The sequence below is a fragment of the Hypomesus nipponensis genome, chromosome 17 (assembly GCF_054491055.1).
Source record: "Hypomesus nipponensis isolate SF chromosome 17, ASM5449105v1, whole genome shotgun sequence".
Classification (NCBI taxonomy): domain Eukaryota; kingdom Metazoa; phylum Chordata; class Actinopteri; order Osmeriformes; family Osmeridae; genus Hypomesus; species Hypomesus nipponensis.
Window position 1 is genome coordinate 21,656,383 of NC_140377.1, and position 18,376 is coordinate 21,674,758.

General features: G+C 41.1%; 3 protein-coding genes and 1 long non-coding RNA gene across 8 annotated transcripts in view; 1 reads left to right on the forward strand and 3 right to left on the reverse strand.

Moving 5' to 3' along the window:
- The window catches only part of hoxb3a (homeobox B3a), a 60,366-nt gene that overhangs the window by 38,387 nt on the left and 3,603 nt on the right, over window positions 1-18,376 (reverse strand). The window contains exon 1 of one of the 4 annotated variants that reach the window (XM_084677224.1): window positions 7,592-7,910. The exons of the other annotated variants lie outside the window; for them this stretch is intronic. The gene's annotated coding sequence lies outside the window, so the exon portion shown is untranslated. Of the gene's footprint in view, window positions 1-7,591; window positions 7,911-18,376 lie in introns of those variants that run through there. 4 annotated transcript variants of the gene reach the window in all.
- Window positions 7,886-17,775, forward strand: LOC146254031 (uncharacterized). 2 transcript variants are annotated; one of them, XR_014731725.1, is made up of 3 exons: window positions 7,886-8,095; window positions 8,556-8,599; window positions 17,068-17,775. It is a non-coding gene; the product is annotated as an uncharacterized LOC146254031 (long non-coding RNA). The 2 variants fall into 2 exon arrangements; XR_014731724.1 differs by lacking the exon at window positions 8,556-8,599 and having other exon boundaries at window positions 7,922-8,095.
- On the reverse strand, window positions 8,776-11,930 carry hoxb5a (homeobox B5a). The gene is made up of 2 exons (XM_084677229.1): window positions 10,444-11,930; window positions 8,776-9,755 (listed from the first exon to the last, which is right to left on the reverse strand). The coding sequence occupies exons 1-2, from the start codon at window positions 11,030-11,032 to the stop codon at window positions 9,508-9,510; spliced, it is 837 nt and encodes a 278-aa protein (XP_084533355.1). The 5' UTR covers window positions 11,033-11,930; the 3' UTR covers window positions 8,776-9,507.
- hoxb6a (homeobox B6a) lies at window positions 13,104-16,307 on the reverse strand. Its single transcript, XM_084677231.1, has 2 exons — window positions 15,179-16,307; window positions 13,104-13,957 (listed from the first exon to the last, which is right to left on the reverse strand). Exons 1-2 carry the CDS (start codon window positions 15,603-15,605, stop codon window positions 13,704-13,706), a joined length of 681 nt encoding a protein of 226 aa, XP_084533357.1. The 5' UTR covers window positions 15,606-16,307; the 3' UTR covers window positions 13,104-13,703.

Sequence of the window (18,376 nt, forward strand, 5' to 3'; positions counted from 1 at the left end):
AGAAAACAAAGCCAATACATGATGGGAAATTCTTTAGCACCCCTAGTGTTTATGTCCTAGCCCATGGCCTGCTTCATTCAGAAATGGGCCTTTGCAAACATTATATTACAATAGGTGCACTTTCGTGACGTCGTCTTACTGTATTTGTATCAAGTGCCACCCTGTTATCGTCGTAATTGTGACACTATAAACACTTTCACCATACCTGGATGAAAACCTTCAATGGCCTTTAAAAATACCTAACAAAAGCAACAATAAGGGGTTTTCATGGCACAGAGAAAGTTCAGCCCCAATGTCCACTATAACCCTTTCACCTCGGCAGCCACCGACCTCGCCTTCACCCCCTAAAACTATCCTCTCTAAACGGTGTAGGGACCTCACCATCTGGCTCTCAGGGGTTAATATGTACACCGACAGCCTTACAGGGCTAGCACCCACATACTAAAGCCAAGGTAAATATTCAGCACGAAAGAACCCACATGGAGTGTCACAACAACCTCAAAGAGTTGAATTTAATTCATAACTCCAGTTATGGAAAGGGGGGGGGGGGGACGTACACTCTCCGCAGTGCAAGGCACGTGGTCCGCCCAGGCAGGCACCTGCTACAGAACAACCACGATATGTAAATGAAGCGCCAATTTCTTACTTACTTTGCTCCTCGGGGCATTTCATCTCGTCTTAGATTGCTCCCTTTCACCAACTCTGTTGCTGCACACGAGACGCAAGGGGCACACCGGCTTCTGTCGGTTTCGAGTCTTTCTTTCTTTTTTGCCGCACCGAGAGCTCATAAGCCCCCTTCTTCGTTTTCCAACGCCACAGGTTTAGCCCCTGACCTCTCCGTGATACCTTTGTAGAAAAACTTCTCTAATTTCCGCGGGTCTCCAATGTGTACCTTGCCGAAAGCACAGACCGGTTATGGGCAAAGTGAACATTAAACTGTCCAAAAGGGCGCAAGCCGATCTTCGTCGCGTACACAGCCTTCCATAAGAAGAGAAAATAATAAGATAAACCAGCGTGAGACCAACTCCATCCGAGCGAACGAACGCGCCTTTGTCGCTTTAACCTTGCTCGGTAGGCGACAAAAGGGGCTACCCCCTTGCAACACCACTGCGTATCCACCTAATACATCTAAAAAATAAAATGCACATTATCCCTCTACCGTTGTGAACGCGACAAACCACTGAGTGCTTTAAGGCATTTTGTTGTGGACTCAAGTTTTCGTATTAATCTCGCAGTTTGGCAGTCTTTGTTAAACAACGAGGCGTGTCACGAGTCCCAGTACATTTTAATATTTGTTAGACGCGCTGACCTGCGTTTCACCCCTTCTCCGGGTCTCTCCCACTCGCGGCTTCTATGCATAGCTTGCTTGGTCATGTTGAATTGTGTTCAGGTCATTACTTTGAAGAGAAATGGTTAGGAAGGGGGATTCATTCAAAAAGGCTTTCCAAGCCCGAAAAACAAATCGAGCACAGAGCATGTCTTCATTTTCTTTGTTGCATAAATACATTCTGCAGTTCTCTATAAGGAGGACCAACTGTGTAGATAACAAACATTGATATCCCACAGTAGCCTGAATTGTAGTATACGTTATCTGTTATATTAAGTTTGCCAGGTTTTAGTTTGTGACATTAACTGTTAGATATAGTCCGTAATAAAGTACTTTCTTGTTAAAGTATCAGGTGAATTCATTTGAGGTAATTCGATACCTTGGCCTGGCACTCAAGTTGTTGAGTATCGTTTCTTTCACATGCTCACTTCATGCCTCTATTTTATTAAAATAAAAATATACGTGCATTGTGAGAATTATATTGGTAATAATATATGGAATAAAAATAAAACATGTTATGCCACCATACATTTTACATTTTGAACAAAAACAACATTAGGTTTTGAACACAAAATGTAAACGAATTTAAAACAAGATTCACCCTCGTCAATGGTGGCCTTGTGCAAACTGCAGATATAAAAAATCACCACAGTGCTCTGCCAGGCAACGGCGCTTGCTACAATGGAATTGAAATTAATTCAGTGAACTCCTGTTGAACTCCAGTTGGGACGTGTTCTCTAATACAATTATTCACCACTTATGCACTTTGTTTGCCAAAATACCCACCAACCAGAATTATATACCATTCCGCTCTCTACCATTTGTCCAAATGTTTATGTCAATAACGTAATTATTTATTTACTGAATTATCAATTTTGTCCTTGCCGAACCCCCCCCTCTCTCACCCTTTTGCACCCCCCCCCCCCTCCCTTCTAACCATAAAACATACTTCAACAATATGTGTCCAAGCGCACCCATTCAACTTGTCGACGTAGATGAAGAGGTTTACGTAAATAGAAATGTGTAAGGCCTGTTTGTTCCAAAATGTTCTAATGGCCGGTTAGAGGCATTGAAGCTTGGAATACAAGTTTGATATTCTTAACTACTAGATAAAGTTGTCAAACTGTGTACAAAATGCTATCAAAACATAATTTTCTGATAGTCAGATGTCCCCATAACTCCTCCTCTCACAAACTAACGAAAATGATTGTTTCCGCATCCAGAAGGAGACATTAATAAGAAAATGTTTTTTTTTACAGTCTGATGTGGCGTCACTTCCTTCTTGTATTCATTGAACACTTTTGCTAAAGAGGCGAGGCAACCCTGTCACACACAATTTCCCACTTCAAACAGTACTTTGAAATGCGAGTAGGCCATATCGTAACAGGACATCAGAGTTACTAAATCCTAACGACTACATTTTCTAAAGATGAATGCATGTGGACAAGTTGTAACTAAAATAACTTTCCAAAAATACTGTAAGAATGTTTTGGTCTAAATATAGCCCTACTTTGCATGGGGGTTGGGGACCACAATATTTTGCATTGAAGCATTTCATGTGAGCAATGGTATGCACAACATTTTGGCATGGACTACGTTGATGAGCCAGCAAAGAGCAAAGGCAATGTATTGAAAAGTTAAATACAGGTATTATTAGTAGTAGTCTACTAGTAGTAGTAGTAGTAGTAGTCGTATGACTTATACATACATATAATTATTTCATTAAATTATCATATTAATAACATATTAACCTCTTGATAGCAGGCCTACCTAGATATTTAAAACTTTTACAGCATATCATACTAGAGTATAAGCTAATGAATCATTTGTAATGGGCACAGTAAAGCACATGGAAACAAGTTTGAGTAATTTGATTTGATTTTATGTTCGGTTATCATTCCCTTTTGTCTCTCAGACATAATTTTTAGAAAAATGATGTATTTTTGACTGTAGCATTATTTGAGCCATCCCATTTTACATTGTGAAGGGGCTCACAGAGAACAGGGCAGACACCTGCATTGTTGAACCCCAATGTCATCAAATCCCTTCCGTTGCCTTCCCTCAATCGTCCATTTTTTTCTGCCCTCTTTCCTTGGCGCGCATGGACTTGCTATTGTTACCAAGAAGGTCAGCCCTTCACCTCTCCCTCGCTTCACACTATCATTTCTCTCATCTTTTCGCATGAGACAATCTGTAGCCCTTCACTCTCCTACCCTCCCATGCGCCCCCTCTTCTCTATCCCTCCCTTTCCTCTCCCACTTCGCCATAGACATACTGCAATTGGTCTAGAGAATACAGAGTCGACAGCCGACGGCAGAGTCACGCACGACGTAAACTTTTGACCCCTCAACTTTTTGACCCCAGCTATATAACCCTTTCTGACAATACTGGAATCACCTTCTTTAGCTCAAGGCGAAAAGAGAAAGACAGCTAGAGTATAGCCTATAAGATCACATTCTTATCGCTAGACGTGCCTTTTGCCGACACTGTTGGGCTAGTTTCTTGTCGTGTTCGAACCCTTACACAATACAATGACGAGGGAAGTACATGGAAATTACGTAACTCCATTTGGAGGTGCTCTGAAAGTGCATGTTACCACATTGTGAGGAAGTCGGAGTTCATCCAAACACGGAAGGTGTATGGGTGAAGAATTTGGGTTTTAGGTTATCATGTGTTTATAACAATGGGTTTCAAATGAGTTTGTCGCGTGGTGGGTGGAAGAGCGACACACATGCCTTTTCTGGCTGTGAACTTGGTCTAAAGCGGGCTCTGCTGGCCACGGGAGAGAGTTGCATTTAGACAGAATATTCCTCAGCACATGTGTAACGACATTTTAAACAATTCGCATGAAAGCAATGTGCAGCATCAGACATTTTGGTGGGGGGGCTAAATACTTTTCTTGGGCTGTTGAGTAAAATATTTCGGTCGGACTTCGGTCCTGTGGAGTGGATGAGAGTTTGTGTTGCTTCTCCAAAATTGCTTTTCGGCCTACGTAAAAGGCTGTTGCTACGATCGGCTATTAATAACAATAGCGTAGCCTACATGTTTTAAACTATAAATGATCTGAAATCAGATCACAAATATTATTGATGTGAAGTCGGCCACGAGACAAAGCCACCTAGCCATTTCCCGACCACAAAACCACGTTAATGTTATTGTTAGTGTAATTAACAAACGCCATTGTTTTTCCATGTTGCCAATCCCCCTTATTATTAGTGTCCTAGCTGTAGAAGATTTTTAGAACCACTACAATGTTAACATATTTATGTGCATAGATTGTCAGGTAAAATAGTAGGCCTACCCAAAATCAAAGGCTGATGAAATGCCCACACTGGAAGCTGGTATCCTGCCACATAATATAGCGCAGAACAATATTTCCTGGCATTAACAGATTATTTCAGTAATTAATAGAGAAAACGAGCGAAACTTTACTTGTGCATCACATATTAGGCTCCTCTTTTTTTGCTTATTTTTGAAAGTAATAAAGATAGCATTGTGTTGGAGACATTTCCGTTTGAAATCAGCTTCGAGTCAGTGAGGATCCACACGTGCTCCACCCTGTCAGATTGAGATTGCGGATGTTTTCCTTGCTTCTGTCACCCTACCCCGCGAGTCGGATACAGAAGTGGGGAAAACAAGAGGTAGCCTAAATAAAAACAGAACTGGTTAATTCCTTTCCCCTCTGTCGGTGGGTAAACACGCTCGTATAACTGCGCCTAATGGGCTCTGTGCTCCTTGCCTGCGCCTGCGCTTTGGTGTTCTCTCTGCATCGCTTGTCTGCTGACCTCGCGGTGACACCGTCCACATGCATTATGGATGAGATATGAGCCCAGATTACCCCTATCAATATGCAAAACCCATTATGTTGTTCAAATGACAATTTAAACGTTGGAAATCGACGCTCCAATGTCCAACATCGAAAATGCTGGAGAAAAACGGTTTCTTAGCTTTTGGAAACACAGTTGTATTTTTATATTTTTCTTACCACAGTAACTGTTCAAATATTTAACATATTATTGGTTATTTACAAATGTACAATTGTGTAGGCATCTGGAACTGCTATTTTAATGACAATCCGTGGCCGTTGCATTATTGCAAGGCTCCATACCACCATAAAATAATACGATAAACAGTAGGGTGACCTGTGGCAACTTTTCTCATGTCCATTCTTTATATCTCAACCCCTTCTGCTTTCTCTCGTCTCCTGATATGATTACAGAAAACAACCACGTGTAAAAAAAGACAATCACACACCTTTCCATAAAAAAGCTTTCGCCTATTTACTCACCCACCAACTACAAAACTTGGGCTTGTGATAAGATTTTGACTGTACACATAAACGGGAAACTGATGAAGCCGAAAATAAAGTGGTCGACTTCGTAGGGGTCTTGGTCGGTAAACTCGTTAAACAACTTAGAAGAGGAACTAAATGTTCTGCTCTACCTTTGTGCAGGGGGCAGTGGCCAAGGCCTTTGCGAATGTAGGCTATCATTATAAAAAGGAAGCCGATGAAAAATTGATTTGGAAGACCCAGCCTCTCCCCCTGAGAGTTCCTGTTTACTGTCTGAAACTTCCTCAAGCTGCACACACACACGCACACACACACACACACACACACACATGTATACACACACAGCGCTAGGGCAACAGTAAAAAAATAAAAGATACATAAATAATTGTTTAGTAATGTAGTGCTATAAGGACCGGAAAAACATGGGTTAATGTAAAAGAAAAGTTAAAAACATTCTGGTTGTCGAGGGTGTACATTTCGATTTACGTTGCAATTCATTTGCGTTGGCATTGTTTCAAATGTGACAAACAAATTAATACGTTTACATTCAATAAATGACTATATTTCGTTATTATTTTTTCTCATTATTTAAATAATGACCTTACCATATGTTCCCCTCTGTGGAACGTATTCTGCAATAACTAAATACAAGGCAGAACTGCATTTTACCTTAAAGCTGCAACCTCCACTGGGATCACGCAGGCCTATTTATTAATATGTTTGAAAATATATGGTGCAAGTAGAAAAGTCACGCAGCCCCATACTGAAAAGACATTGGATGGGTCTGAATGAACATAATTAATGAAAGATTGAGAGGTCACGGTTTTTTTTTTTTTACTTCCAAAAGAGAATCCCATCGCTCGTTCCCTAAACTAGCCCAGCCTAGGGCTCATGTTGCGGTAGCCATGTAGACTGCTACTGCACTAGGCCTAATTGTTTTTTTAAAAGACGTTCGTCTTTAATCTACTGTATCTTCCAGCGATGGGAGATAAGGATATCGTATTCATCAAAATAAGGATACAATGCTTTAAAGTTTTTAGATATCAAATGTATGTGCAGCTGTCACAAAACTATTAAACGGTTGACATTATGGAAGAACTACGGCAACATGCAAAGTATTGGTTAGGTATTTAGTGCTCCAAGTTGCTCCAGGATCACTTTATTAAAGGAAATAAGAATGTCTGAATCCAGTTTTGTTATTCACACCCTTCCTGCCACGAAAATACTTGGGCGGTGTACGAACAAAGATTTGCTTGTACCTCTTGGGCGCATATCATTATACATGTGTGTGCGTGTGTGTGTGTGTGGGAGGGAGGGAGGGAGGGGGGGCACTAGGGCGCTGGTAATTTGCATTCAGTCCGGTACATAAGGTAAAAATGATAGCCCTACAAATATCGAATATGTTACAAGAAAATACACACACAATGAAATTGTTGCCTACTTTATTCTTTACTTAGGCCTAAGTCAGACTTGAAACTTTTGTCTCAACTTTTACAGACTCCATAATCATTACAGCGGTACATTCAGATAAACTACACCATGCAATCCACCATTCATGTTGAAATTTTAAGTTATTAAGAAGTAGACTACCACAATGCAATAAAAGGCTGACCTTTCTTTGATGTAAAAAGAAACGCCTATAACGAAAGATAGAAGGACTTTACTGTTATTTTACAAATCCATGCTTACTGGGAGTGTATATGAAACCTTAGGAAGAGGTCAAGGAGCGGACTTAACGCAAATATCCATAACCATGGGAGTCCATAGACAAAAACACTGTTACACATGTCCTTCCAGACTTTGCAGATATAAAATAAGTTTAATACGTGAATCTACAAATACTTTTTATCATATCAATTGCGTACTATCACATGGAGACCAAAATGAATGACAGTAATCACAAACGATGCCTCCCCTTCTCCTCCCCCAACACAGCTAGACCCCGGCGAAATAAGCCTTTAAACTGGACTTACTGTGCGTTTGGTGCGTTCATACACTCCACTGGCTCCATATCCGCCCAGATAAGATTCGAACTGGAGCGCAGACATTGTATGGACCAGACAAGGGCAAGGCAGTGGCCTGCCAGTACGCTATCCACTCACTACTGACCCTTTAGAATCCCTCCGAAGCAGTTAAACCGTCACTTGCATTCTAGAATGTGAAATATATAGTACATTGTCAACTCCCCAAAACCATAAAACTAACTTTATGGACCCCACGTGACTTTTGAGAGCCAGTAAGGGGTATCTGTCTGTGGCCTGGGCGATTTTTACGATCTAACTTCAAGATAAAACCCTCATCCGTTTGACATGTAAATGTCATAGCTTCTTTTGGTATAGTTTGGCCAAAGGGGAAAGAAAATTTTCAAAATACAAGCGGCCAGGCAACGCCAGGCAGATGGGCTTTTTGGCAGGACCTTCTCTCGGCTCTCAAAAGTAGCCTGTAGGACCTGAAAAAAAACGGTTGACAACTCGTCGGTAAGTTTCAAAGTCCAGTGCTTGTTTACTAAAAACGAGACGTAAACTAATTTGTACAGGAGCGCCACCGTTAAACGACCAGGAAATCATTACCATAGAAAATGACCAATTTACAAACATTTGCTGAGTCACAGTTTGTCAACAAGGATAGACTGCTTGATTTTAGATCAGTGTCGCTTATGTTGTTGTTGCTAATTGTTGTTGCTGATGTTTTTGCTGGAGTTGTCTCATGTGATTTGGGTCAGGTCAGGATAAGGTAATATGATTGCACATTTGCGCAGTATTTTACTGCGCATATGTGTCCTTGTGCGCAATGCGTAAACATGACTGTAATCTATTATTGTCGTTTTTTATCCTTCAATTTAATTTATCCGGATGTTTTTGTGAAAACTTTGGCAAATTTGAAAGTACTTCGTCGAGGTATCTGGTAGGTTTAAAGCTGACTCTCTTCCCTGTTTAGGCCTAGGTGTGAGACAGACAGAAAAAGGCCGACTCATGCACAAGGTAGGCAGGGGACGCAGAATTATAACCCGTTTGCTCTATGGTTTTGGTCTGAGTATGAGGAACTTTATTTTTTACTCCAAGGTAAGCTACAAACAAATACAAAAAGCTTATTGGCAAAATGCTTACAGGCAGGTCTACATGACAGTTGCCCCCCCCCCCCCCCCCTCACATACACACATAGTTGTCATATGCTCTGCCCACTACAAATAGCCTATTGGTCACATTAAAAATGTTAATATGTACACCCTCTCTGGAACATAAACATGATCCAATAATATACAATTACATATCGAATATAACTATACACATATGAACGGATACAGGAACCTATCTTGGATTTTTTTTATGCACAAGTTTCCCTTCTTTCCAGAAAATAAATGACAAATTTGAACACGTGACAAAAGCCAACGCTAGGATTCAAACAATGGTATGGAGAACTTGAAGGAGACCTCAAGATTCCTGTAGCCTAAAAGCAGGGGGCCCCTCTACACTAACTTCACTTCATATTTGAGCAGAGTCTTTAAAGATGTAAACTCAAAGGTGTACACTCGTTATAGTCGTAAATAAGTTATAACATTTAAGAGCTCACATGCCAACTTTCAAGAAAGCATTAACATAGTACTTGACACAAACGATATTTATAACATTAACAACTGGCGGCATTGGTAGCATTTTCTCTCTTTTTAATCTCCAAACAATAATCACTGTATTTAAAAGACAATAACATATGAACACTAACGATTTTTTTGTATATATAGAAGCAGTACCACAGTAGAGGTTAAGTTGTTCTAAAACATAAAGAACATGCCAAAAAGTGCCGCGCTGTACAGTACTCAGTTATAATGTTTTTGAAATCTATTTTGAATCCGTGTAATCATTTCATCGATTTCTGTTAATTAGCGTGGCCACTACGGCTGGAACGCGCTACCTGCAGTAGCCAGACTCATACTCTTCAGTTTATTGTCCTTTTTCCATTTCATCCTTCGGTTCTGGAACCAGATCTTAATTTGCCGTTCTGAGAGGCAAAGCGCGTGGGCTATCTCTATCCTCCTCCTCCGGGTTAGGTACCTATTGAAATGGAACTCTTTCTCCAGCTCTAGCGTCTGATAGCGCGTGTAAGCTGTTCTCGCTCTTTTGCCGTCTGGTCCCGTCATATCTGAATAGTATGGACAAAACGCAAGGGTCAACATTAGCGAGTGTGGGCGACAATAACATGAAGCAAAAAAAACTCCAACAGATTTGACCAGCAAAGGTTTACACAAACAATACACAGACAAAGCCCAACGAGCCTAAACTGGAGTACACACAATGTACAAGAAAGAATGGCCTTAATCAAATTGCAGGCAATTTATTCTACTGATGTATGCGAGGGGGTGGGGTAGCTGATAACAAATCTATCAGTTCACTACTTTAACACATCTTATTTTCATTTACTGTAAAGATGTTTGATCACGTTTCTACTCATCAATATTCACTGTTCTCCTCGTTCCGAACTTGGTCTCTCTTCTCTTTATTTTCTTTCTCCATTCTCGACACTTTATTGCCGTCCTCTCCCCCACTACGGCAATAAAGTTCCCACACGCAATAAAGCTTAACTTTTCAAAGGAACAACTACTTCTAAGTCTTGCTGCCGTTTTGCCCTCTCTCTACCACCCGCTCCCATTCTCTCGCTCTCGGTTTGCAAGGCTAGCCCTCTTGACAGATTTATGGCGCTTTTGTGGAATTTGCTAAAATAAAGGCACCATCCGGCGCCACAGAGGAAACGCTAACTAAAAACCAACACACAATACAAACACACAGCCCTTGATAACGATAATACGTATTATACATATACATATGTGTACCATGGCTAATGTGCAGTTTCCTCATCCAGGGAAATATCTGTGGGCTTTGGCCGTCACTCGATGCCGCGGTAGTAGAGGTTGCTGTGGACTCCTGTTTCTGCTGCGTCCGGCTCGCGGGGTTGTTGGTGTTTGCTCTATGGTTGCCCTCCTCCGTCTCAGAAGAAGCGCTTGCCTCGTCTATTTCAGTGAAATGTGTTGTGTTGGTGAGGTTTGTGCCCGCTGTCGAGACGCCTTGGTCGGAAAGGGGAGAAGAGCTTTTGGGTCCCAGACTCTCGCTGCTGTTGGCGCACGGCAGAGGCTCGGGGGACGCGAGCGAGCAGCTTGACGGCTGCCTGAAACGCGTCTCCGGGACCGGAGACTGGAAACCTCGGGAGTTGTCTCCGACAGCCCCAAAGTGGCCGGCGTTGCCTGAACGATTGACGGTTAGGTCCATTCCATTGTAGTTGTAGCCGTAAGAGCCCGAATGCATGGTGCCGGAGTCCCTGTACGAGGCGTTCATAGCGCTGTTGCTGGTTCCATAATTTAGTAACTGATAGTCGGGGCCATTTGGGTAGCGCCCTGAGAACGAGTTTACAAAGTAAGAGCTCATTTAGGTTGTTTTAGAGGGCTTGATTTGTAGATCTTGGTCGTTATAACGCTGTGCTTCACGATTTATGATGTATTAATGAATTATAGCAATGCACTGTACTTCGTTTTTGCTATGTATGCGGCCAAATATGGTGGGTGGGGGTGCGTTTGGGAATCACGTGCTTTTGTTGACCAGTCGTAAATTCTCACTGATGACTTCAAGAGGTAATTCATGCTCTATGGTTACAAATGGTGACGAGATGGGAGTCGTTCGGCTGAAGTCAACGTGTGCCTCCCCGTTTCTGGGTTGCGCTCCGGGTTGGCAGAGAGCGTCACCTACTGGGAACAGAATTTATTGCACAAAAAAGGACTTGGAGAAAGTGGTTTTACTCAGGATTTAGGTTGTTTTCGGCGACGATAAAAATGATTTGTTTGACCATTACGTTTTCTTCTGGAAAGTGCTCCCGCAACAACATTTACATCTTTACTGGCTTTATCTGTGAGTCAAAACTAGTTGTTTGATCATAAATACTTAATTAATTAATAACTTAATAATAATAGAAGACCATCCACCCGAAATCAATGTTCATAGCTATGGTGACCCTAAGTGAAATTAAATAGCCATTATTTGTTTCACTCACATTTGCTGTGAAACATCCAGAAAGTTGACCACAGTACTGCAGCAATGCAAACAACAACACTGATACTAATGCTACTAAGCTACTTCACGACTGCAACTCCTAAAAATATTAATAATACATACAAAAAAAATAGGGTGGAGACCTGTATGTAATGCATTGTAACAAAAGGACCATCAGAAGCCTATGCATGGGTCACGCTAACAGATTGTAGGCTATTTACATGACAGCAAACACTAGTATTCAGGTTTCCCACTGTAATTAAATAAGGCCTACTCTCAAAGATTTCATAACAAAACTTTGGATTTGAATCTTCTGACTTAAGCAATGTACAGGAAAAAAGGTGTGACACAAAGAAGGCAAGAAATGCGTTTTTGTCCAAGTAGCGCCAACCTGTCATGTGTTCGTTCAAACAACGCTATTCAAAATGTCTCATTGCAAACGTTTTGCAGCTGCACACAAGGAATGCAAAAGCGTGATTTATTATTTGTTGATTGAGAAGCACAATTTATCTATTTTACATGTGTTAAGATATGTAAACCCCTCGATACAAAACATGCATGTATGCTTACATTTAGACCGGAATTGAAGAGATGACATTTCCCAGACTTCCTTGGGGGCAGTGACTTTGATAGTCTGAAACTACTGTGAATGCATTCATTCGAGATTGGCCTGAAACGTGTTGTGTTAGGCTACTACTGCAACCATCAGGTTGTGTTTTACATTGGGCCACACCTGTCAGCATTCACATTTACATGGGCGTAGTGTAGTTTTGCTCCAAATGGCTTAGCCTACTGCTGGCAATCTGATGTCTAGTCTACCTGATGTGTAAGTGGTGTCCCATCTGCAACGGCGTGGGTGTCGAAAGAATCCAGACAGCTACATAGACCTGAGTAGAATATATGTGTTATAAGTACGTAGACTAATGGAGAAAACCAGTCACGATTTCTTGGTGAATGTGCTATTTGACACCTGGAGAGGGAATGTGTAATCTCTGAGACCTGGTCGCGTGGACTGTCCAGTGTTTGGGTGAGAGTGCGGCGGGCGGACAGGTCAGCTTTCTCCTCAGGTCATCAATTAAAACACTTCCGCATTTTAGATGTCACTATTCAACAGTCTTCGTTTTGAATCGCCTATCGGATACCATCAATTTGCAAAGTTCTTACACATGCTCTAAAAGCAAGCAAGAAAAAGCCTGTTTGCTCACATGTGGCAAGGGTTGACAACAAAGAAGATTCGATAAGAATGGCAAACGCCCCTGGCTTCTTTTAATGAAGGTCAAAGGTGTTAGACACACACATTAGCCCGCACAAAATAAGCTTTCGTTTAAATATTTTTATGAATTTTAGTGGTTTCTTCCAAGTAAGCACATATACACTCAAGGGTCAATGATGCTGTAAATGGCGTGTGACGCTTACGAATCGTACTTTATAAGAAAACGCGCAGACATGGGAATACAGTTTGAATAGCTCATACATTTTATTGAATGAGTTTGTAAGCAGATACGAATTTGTGACAAACCACAAACATAAACCACTTATAAAATCCATAAAATATAAACTTTTGACCCAGTCTAGGTAGTTTTGAGTTGTCAGTAGATCAGTATTTCCCTTTCAAACTTAAAACAATTCAACGAAAGAGCTAAGTCTGGGCATTAGCTTACAAAAGAAATACAATAATTCACCATTCAAGGAGAATTCCCCGTTATTTCTATACATTTTAAATATGAATACAGATATGACATAGATACTTCAAATAGTTCGTTACATGGTCGTTAACATTATAAGACCATGTCCTAAATCAAGAGACGAGCTCACAAAATCACTGCCATTCGGGTACCCGAATTATGATAACAAAAAAACATTAACAGACATTAACAGTAACAAAAATAAAAAGTGAAGTGAACTTCTGGAATGCTACATCAAATTTACCAAATACAACTTCACCATTGGAAACTTTGGACATATGAAGGAGGTGAATCCTCATATCTTAAAATTAAGGATGCCTTTATGCATTCTCTTTCCTTTCTTACAACATTATTCCATTTTTCTTTCTTTACTCCGTCCCCTTCTCTTCCTCCTCCCCATTGGTTTGAGAGGAGTTTATTAGTTTATTCTCCTTTTTCCACTTCATCCGTCGGTTTTGGAACCAGATTTTGATCTGGCGTTCTGTTAGGCACAGTGCGTGCGCGATCTCGATGCGGCGTCTCCGGGTCAGGTACCTGTTAAAGTGGAACTCCTTCTCTAACTCTAGCGTCTGGTAGCGGGTATATGTCTGACGACCCCGGCGACCGGGGTTACCGAATGTCCCTGTGAAAAGAAAGGAAAAGGGGTAGTCAAATATTAACCTCGAGCTTGGGTTTATTGCACTGGCAGATATATCAAGGAGAGAAAGAGCTTTGGGTTTCAGAGAACCTAGTCGGTTTGAGGCGTGTAGCCCACGCATCGGTACACGCTGCTATAAGACGTTATGTACTAAATCGAAGCTGGACCATCTAATCTTAAATATGTCAACAATGACTGTTTTCTTTTTAGCTAAGCAAAAAATGTGTGGACCTGCCGATTTAGCCAACGTATCCTACTCAGGTACAAGACTGAAAATATAATTTTGCGTCTGACAACAAGCCAAAGAAATATAACCCTGTTTCCTGTTCGTTGATCATAGGCTAACATATTCCAAGGGGCATAATGATCTGGGCGTGCTTCATGTCTTCTCAAATTTGTATTTTAATACACAATCTAGAATCTACATTTAGAGAGACAACTACGATGGTATTTTTCAAGAATTGCAATGAATCATTCACATATATTCCTGATTTGCCTTTTTTCTTGTCACTTACATGACATAATTATTAATTGCAATAAACTTTTACATTATTAAGGCTACCAGTAAAGTGATCTCAGATCAAATTATAGTAAATCCAGCAGTCATGAAAGTGGACGTTGTTTAAGTTATTTGTATCAAATTGGAATTCCTTGTAATGTAATTTATTGCACCCATGCTGTTTCTGATGTGGTGCAATACTTATGCTGTTTTTACGCATTCAACCAAGTGTATTTGCTGTACTGTTTAAAACCATATGGCCTTTTGTTGTTGATAAGGGGTATAACCAATTGACTAGAGTAGAAATAACAATGCCACATATTTTGATAATAAGAGAAATCTTTGATGGAACTGAGTTTCTATTGTTGCCACGGATGTGCTCGTGCTCCTAGCTCTTGTAATCTAGAACGTGAATAATGTGATCCTCGAGGCGGTTGGAACCAGACTCGTCAGCTGATGGACAGAAAATACTGTAATAATGGAGGGAACTGCTAAAGTGTGGAGATTGCCTGCTAACCCTTCCCTTCAGTCTCAGTGATAACATACAACAACAGGGCGACATTATTTTTTAGCCTGTGCTCTTCCGGCGCGGTACAGTACAGTAGTAGGTCACATGCAATAGCCTAGCTGTATGTTATCAGCCCGACAGGGGGAACAAAAAAACAATACAAGAGAAAAAAAAGAATGACAGGACAGTGTGAACTCACCGTTACACGCGTTCATCCTTTGCATCCATGGATAGACGGGCGTCGAAGGCTTCTGATCGTCGCTGTCGCCAAACAAGCTTTTATTCTGCCCCGTGCAGTCCGTCTTGCGATGGTCTTGGCTCAGCACGAGCGAGTGTTCCTCTATGCTGGCGAGAGCGCACGCAGGGTCCTTTTCCCTGTAAAAGCTGGCTGCTGCGTAGTCGCATGCACCGGCGGCAGCAGCCCGACCGTAGGCACCGTTTGCTTGCTGGTAGTAAGAAGACGGGTACGCCTTGTCTTGAACGCTGGTAGCTCCATAGGCAGCACCGGGATAGTGTCTTAAAGAATCTGTGTATCCGGAGGAATATAACGGTATCTGTCCCAAGAAAGACTCCTGTCCTCCGGGCAGAGTCACTGGGAAAGTTGAGTTTACAAAATAGGAACTCATTGGGAGGGCACGAGCTCTTTTCCTTGGTTTATGATTTGTTGTGTTTTATAGTCCAAGTGGTTTAGCTATCAGTAGTTTATCGGAGATTGGGTTTTAGTTGAGGGAGGGGGTGGGGGGCGCTGGGTGGCTATGTGCCAGTGCGGGACAGAGGGAAATCGTACCATCTGACCGAGGGCTGACCAATCGCGAGCGTCCGTGCCTGCAAAATAGCACCCTTGAGGGGGGCTGAGATTGCATGCGCCGGGGGACCCCAGCGCAAACCAGAGAGCGTTTTTTTCCCTTCATTCGCCTTTCTCTCCCTCCAATGAGATTGCACAATACGAATCACACTGAAATCTTAAAGTGCTAAATTGAATACATCGACACTTCTCCCCCTTGTGTTTGGTCTAACGTGCAACCATACACTGTACGCACGGTCCTCTCCACTGAAGGCAAACTATATTAGCCGTCCTTTTAAACACTCCCCAAATTAAATGGATTTAAGAAACGTGCGTCGTTTGAAAAAGCGCATGCACGGTCGGAGATAGTGAATCTTATTTAGCCTAGCCTGAAACTATATCATGTTTGTGGTCAGAGGCATTATCTCAACTCAATATGTGAGGAGACGTAATTCGTCCCTTCATACGTGCTCATCACTGTTATTTAACTTGTAATTTCCATCTGAGTTATTGACAAGGCATTAAAGACATCCATCCTACTCAGAGTGAATATACAGCATTCATTCTGACGGCTTATATTGAGAATGTAGCTCAATATCATAGTCTTCAGTAGATCCTAGTTTTGTTTTATCAGTGTTCATAAAACCAGAGTAGCCATGTATTTAGACGATCTTGTTTGGTTGGTTGAGAAACGACACTGCCCCGTTTTGTGGTTGCTAAAAGTCGCTGATTACCACATTTGTCTGGTCTGTATGTATTTACATGCATGCTTCCGAGACCACATTTCAGTCCCTGGTTTTAATTTAAAAATTATTGACTGGGGGCAGGTCTTTAGGCTTTGTAAAGCACTCAATGGTTCCTTCACTTCTCCACTAGAACTCGTGTTGAGCCCATAGGCCTGTTTTTCATTTACAAAGGGCACAGTTATATGGCACCGATATGTGTCTCTAAATCATAAATCAGCCCCAGTCCCATAAATAAGTTAGGTTTTCTCGCAGAAGTAAGTGTTACCTCACTGTGTACTGAATCTTTTTACTTTCATTTGGACTCTTTCTGAAATGGAGCAGGACGCAGTTCTTCCTCTGGCTTGGCTTAGTTTTGTGTGAACGGGAAATACCATTGTTGTGAGCATTTGTTAAGAGAACAAATCGACCGGTCACAAGTCTCTGTTAATAATTGGCTGACTACTTAACTAAAAAATACTTTTGGCATATAGCATAATAATTATCTGGTAATAAGTGTGCAAAATAATTGTATGTTTTTTTATTGTAACCTATCTCATTGCGTCTTTTCTTTTGTTGCAGGTCTGGTGAGCGTGCACACTGCAAATTACGAATGTCGAGGCTCGCGTGGCCTGGAAACTTTTGTGGGCAAAACTAAAGCTCACGAAGTGGGTCAGAAACATGGGGGACAATGAGACAAACCCAAACATATGCGCACAGCAACTGAAAACATGGAGGAAAATGCGCCTGAACTAATTGACACTCCGATTTGAAAAGCATCTGATCTTATCATAAACCCCTGGTGTGTTTGGATGTACACAGGAGGAAACACCCGTCTATCACTCCTCGTCATGTGTCCTGGAACTGCTTTTCATCCCCTCGAGTGTGCCGCATGACAGTAGGCTACGCATGATGTAAGTAGGCTGAATATGCGCTCTATTCCTGACCCCTTGCATTGTTTTAGTTTTGTGAAACATTTACCCTGACAGGTATGCATGTTTTTCTATTTTAAAATCAGACCATTCATTGAATGTCCACATGGAAATCTATTGTCTTTCTCCAAATGTAAAATATTACGCACATGTAAAATGAGGCCTACTTTACAACAGTGTAAGGCTATTGTAGACAAATGGCTTTAACAGGTTTTGACATTTTGTTCAAGCGTTTTTTCTTAAAATATATATATAAACATTTACTGTATAGTCTATCTTTTCATTAATTAGGTCCACTTGAAATGTATAACATTACAATTATATTGTGATAACTGATAATTAAAAACAACTAATAGTTGTGGCGTCTTGGAGTGCTTTTTTATTTCTCTGGGGGAAGTGTTTTAGTGTTTTATGACTGTTTATGAGGCCTGTAAATTCACAGGGACATTGCATCTGAAAACAAGTTGCAGCAACAGACGTTGAAACCATTGCGTAGGGCAACTGTTCCAAAAATACGTTGACAGTTTTTTTTTTTAATGTAAACGTATTATGTAAACGTTTTTACTCAAAGCATAAGCGGAGATCACGTCACATGTGTTGCATCTCTACGTCACTTAGTCTATTAAATACAAATGTGTAATTGCCTGCAAGTATATATCACACGTGTGTTGTATTGCAACAATCGGTAAAATATACCTTTGTATCATGAAATGTGCAAAAGGTCTAATCTTGACATGCAATCTGTATAGAATACAGTTGCATAGTGTACGCTATTTGCTGCTCAAACGCGGGAATACGAATGTGTATATCGAAAAACTATGTTAAAAATACAAATACAACTGTAGATTAAAACTTATTCACAATAGTATACAATTCTAATAAATTACACGATATTTTCTATGAGGTTAAATGCGTAAATTATATGATTAAACTGGGTTAGGATGTCCAGTCACTGTAAC

What these genes read in the sequence shown, in the direction of transcription:
- hoxb6a (XM_084677231.1), bottom strand. Translation starts at nt 15,605, where the DNA reads ATGAGTTCCTATTTTGTAAACTCAACTTTCCCAGTGACTCTGCCCGGA. An exon ending in AAGGATGAACGCGTGTAACG is followed by an intron (nt 13,958 to 15,178) that starts GTGAGTTCACAC and finishes TTCTTTTCACAG; the next exon opens with GGACATTCGGTAACCCCGGT.
- hoxb5a (XM_084677229.1), bottom strand. Translation starts at nt 11,032, where the DNA reads ATGAGCTCTTACTTTGTAAACTCGTTCTCAGGGCGCTACCCAAATGGC. An exon ending in GAAACTGCACATTAGCCATG is followed by an intron (nt 9,756 to 10,443) that starts GTACACATATGT and finishes CATACTATTCAG; the next exon opens with ATATGACGGGACCAGACGGC.